The sequence below is a fragment of the Emys orbicularis genome, chromosome 13 (genome assembly GCF_028017835.1).
Source record: "Emys orbicularis isolate rEmyOrb1 chromosome 13, rEmyOrb1.hap1, whole genome shotgun sequence".
In the NCBI taxonomy this organism is placed as follows: domain Eukaryota; kingdom Metazoa; phylum Chordata; order Testudines; family Emydidae; genus Emys; species Emys orbicularis.
Window position 1 is genome coordinate 2,019,487 of NC_088695.1, and position 4,051 is coordinate 2,023,537.

A 4,051-nucleotide genomic window follows, 5' to 3' on the forward strand; every position below is an offset into this window, starting at 1 on the left:
GGATTGAGATCCCCAGTCATTGACTGGAGTCACCCTGAATATGGACATTGGACTATAACCTATGGACTATTTCTAAAAGGACTTTTGGCAACTACAAGCTCATCTCTGCTGTGTCTGAACCTCAAGAATTGAATTCAAGTCTGTCTGTACATTGATCTTTTAACCAACACACTCTCTCTCTCTTCTTGTTTAATAAATTTTAGTTTAGTTAATAAGAATTGACTATAGCGTGTATTTTGGGTAAGATCTAAGTTATAATTGAACCTGGGTGTGTGGCTGATCCTTTGGTGTTGGAAGAACCTTTTCTTTTCTATGATGAGATAAGATATTCAGTAATCATCATCATATCTGTGTGTGGCTGGATGGAGGCCTGAGGCTGGGCACTTTAAGGGAACTGCGTTGTTTGGACTTCTGAGTAACCAGTGAGGTACTGTAGAAGCTGTTTTGTGCTGGTTGGGAAATCTAAGTATTGGAATATCCACCAGCGTTTGGGGTTTGTCTGCCCCGTTTTGTTTGCAGTTCACCCTAATTGAGTGACCTCGGCTGGCTCCCACAGGCACCGTCACACACACACACAAGGACGGGTTCCCAGAGGCAGCTGTCAGAACTCTCTGCCCCATGAGTCCCCGCCCTTCATCAACAGGGCAGAAGCGGCTGGGGCAGTGGGGGGCATTTCAGCCCCTGGGGGGCAGCTCAGTGGGAGGCCAGCGGTGGCTGCTGTGGTGGGGTTTGCAGGCACAAACAGCAGTGGAGCAGCCCGTCGTTAGGTTTCAGAGTGAACGCTGTGTGGCGAAGGGAGCCGGCAGCGGCTGGTTCAGCTCCCGGCAGACTGGGGCCGGGGGAAGTCTGGGCTGGCATGATAAGGGCCCCGGCCCATGACTCAGCCCCGGAGGCGCCAACAATGACGGCTCCCCCCATCCGTCCCCCCATCGGTTCCTACCCTGGAGTGAGACGCGGACCCTGGCAGGGAGATGCCTTGAACCAATGGGCTCGGCCGTCTGGGTCCTGCTGGCCCTGCTGGCGCCCGGCCCGCTGTTGGGTGAGGGGCACCGGCAGAGCTCGGGGGGGGGGGCAGGGCTGGGCTAGCAGGGGCTGCGGGTCAGGAGTGAGGGGAACTGGCAGAGCTGGGGGAGGGGGCAGGGCTTGGCTACCAGGGGGCTGCGGGTCGGGCGTGAGGGGCACCGGCAAAGCTGGGGGAGGGGGCAGGGCTTGGCTACCAGGGGGCTGCGGGTCGGGCGTGAGGGGCACAGCTAACACCCTCCCCCCCCCAGGTTCCTCCCCGCGGCTGGAGGTGCGGGGGGCCAGGGGTCAGATCCTGCTGCCCTGCGGGGCCCGGGGTCCCCGGCTGCGCTGGGTCTGGTCCCCCCGATACCCCAAATGCGCTGGCGACCCCGGAGACCAGCTCGAAATCGCCCATCTGCCCCCCAGGCCGGAGCCCCCCCTGGACCAGTTCAAGGGGCGCCTGGATCCCCACCCCTCCGGCCTGGGGGCCCTGCTGCTCCGGGACCTGGTCATGAGCGACTCGGGGACCTTCACCTGCCACGGGGAGTCTGGGGCCGAGCCCCCCATCCAGCTGGAGGTGACAGGAGGTGAGGCCAGCCCCCCCAGCCCGCACTGGGGTCACCGGGCGCTCCCCAGCCAGGGCCCCACCCTGCTCCCCACAGCGTCCCCTGCTGACCCCCATCTGCCCCCCCCCCCCCCCCAGGCTGTCAGAACAACCTCACCGTCTCCTCCAACCGGACGTCCCCCTCAGCCCTGACCCTCCACTGCCAGCGCTGCCCCCTGCTGGCTGGCTCGGCCTCCTTCCGCTGGTTCCTCAACTCCCAGCCCCTGGGCAACCGGGGCTGGGCTACCAAGAGCCAGCTGGGGGCTACCGTGAGGCTGGACCCGTCCCGGCGCGGGGCCTGGGGCCGCTGGGAATGTCATCTCCTCGGCGCCTCCTCTCGGGGCTTTGAGTTCTGCCTGGAGCCCCCCCTCGGGGCAGGAGGCACAGGTAAGATAGTGCCGCACATCCTGCACCCCCCCACACACCTGCCCCACGGTGTCCTCTGCTGGCCCTGACCCTGCCTCTGTTCCAGGCTCCAGCTCTGAGTGGGGGATCTGGGTTGTGGCGGCGGTTCTGGGTCTGATCGGCGCAGGGCTGGGCGCTTGGCACCTGTGGAGGTGGAGACGGATACGGGGCAGGTGAGTTGGGGACCCAGAGTCCGGGGAGCAGCACCCCTAGCAGGGGATGGAGAGGGAAGAGAGAGGGACCCAGGAGTCCAGGGAGCAGAGCCCCAGCCCAGGGTGGAGTGGAAGAGGGAGAGACCCAGGAGCCTGGGGAGTGGTAGCCCCACAGGGTGGGGGAAGGGACCCAGGAGTCCGGGGATGGGGGTGGGGAGAAACGTGTTTTCATTGTGTATCTTTCCCATTTTCTTCCTTCAGGAACCGACAGAATCAAAACAAAAAAGAGAACAAAACAGGTGAGAGAGAGAAACCCCCCAGCCGCAGGCCCGTTACCCCGGTATCCCACCGCTCCCACCATAGGTCAGAGACATGGACCCAGGTATCCCACCGCTCCCACCATAGGTCCGAGCCCTGGGCCCAGATACCCCAGTATCCCGCCTCCCCAGCTGAGTGCAGAGCGGATCAAAGATGTCCTTCCTGAGTAGCCGGGTCCGTAACCTTCCCAGCCATGTTCAGTCTGTAAGGATCCAGTGATGGCTAGTTCCACAGGTCAACCAGCTCCTTGGTTAGATCCCCCCCCACACACTATCCCATCCCTCTTCCCTCTTGATTTTCTCCTTCTCTCCATCCTATGCCAAGGAGCCCCCGGGCCCCGTTTATGCCCCTTGGAAGAGCCACGGCTTGGAGCCAAATCAACCGAAAGACGCCCCGTGCCCCAGAGTCGAGAAAGAAAAGTGAGGGGGGGGCAGGGGGGGGCTAGCAGGGGCTGCGGGTCGGGAGTGAGGGGCACCGGCAGAGCTGGGAGGGGGGAGAGCTGGGCTAGCAGGAGGCTGCGGGTTGGGAGTGTGGGGCACCGGCAGAGCTGGGAGGGGGGAGAGCTGGGCTAGCAGGAGGCTGCGGGTTGGGAGTGTGGGGCACCGGCAGAGCTGGGGGTGGGAGGCAGGACTGGGCTAGCAGGAGGCTGCGGGACGGGAGTGAGGGGCACCAGCAGAGCTGGGGGGGGGGCAGGGCTGGGCTAGCAGGGGCTGTGGGTCGGGAGTGAGGGGCACCGGCAGAGCTGAGGGGGCAGGGCTGGGCTAGCAGGGGCTGTGGGTCGGGAGTAAGGGGCACCGGCAGAGCTGGGGGGGGCAGGGCTGGGCTGGCAGGAGGCTGCGGGTCAGGAGTGAGGGGCACCAGCAGAGCGGGGGGGGGCAGGGCGGGGCAAGCAGGGGCTGCGGGTCGGGAGTGAGGGGCACCAGCAGAGCTGGGGGGCAGAAGGTCGCAGGGGGAAATCTCTGTAACTTCTTACCCCTTCTCTCCCCAGGTCCCAGGCACCCTGCTTTACGCTGAAGTCCAGCACCCACTGGTGGCTCGAGCCCCAGCCCCTCCCCCACACGGCGCCACGGTCTATGCCACTATTGTCTGACCCCCACCCGCCCCGGCTCCACTCCCCTCTCCTCTCCACCCCTTCATGAGTTGCATTCACACTCCTGGCTCCCAGGCGATGGGAAATTCAGCTGGAAGATGCTAGAAATCTCTGTTAAAATCCTGTGGTGGGGAGTTCTGCAGGTTAACGGATTGTGGCATTAAAATCTGCCTTTGAACCCCTCGTGTCTGTGGTGTGTCACCTTTGTCCTCAAGACCCCACCCTTTGGGCCTGGCCCCGGGGGTGGGGTTCAGGCAGACTCGGCTCCACTTCAGTTCCTGCCCCAAACGTCTGTGCAGAGCTGCCCCGCCCCAGAGTGAGCTGCACTGGCCGAGGGGTCCCTGTATAACCAGCCCCCTGCGCCCCACCCCAGAGGCGGCTACATCTCCGCTCCAGCTGAGGGACATCTGACCATGAGGAGAGTTCAGGCCGAGCGCACCCGCCTCCGTGGGCAGGATTTGAACCCGCGACCCCCAGCTT

At 63.6% G+C, this 4,051-nt stretch overlaps 1 protein-coding gene across 1 annotated transcript; it reads left to right on the top strand.

Moving 5' to 3' along the window:
- The first annotated feature begins 984 nt into the window (after positions 1–984).
- On the top strand, positions 985–3,747 carry MPIG6B (megakaryocyte and platelet inhibitory receptor G6b). The gene is made up of 5 exons (XM_065415936.1): positions 985–1,039; positions 1,272–1,589; positions 2,425–2,462; positions 2,806–2,900; positions 3,470–3,747. Exons 1-5 carry the CDS (start codon positions 985–987, stop codon positions 3,618–3,620), a joined length of 657 nt encoding a protein of 218 aa, XP_065272008.1. The 3' UTR covers positions 3,621–3,747.
- The last annotated feature ends 304 nt before the right edge of the window (positions 3,748–4,051 follow it).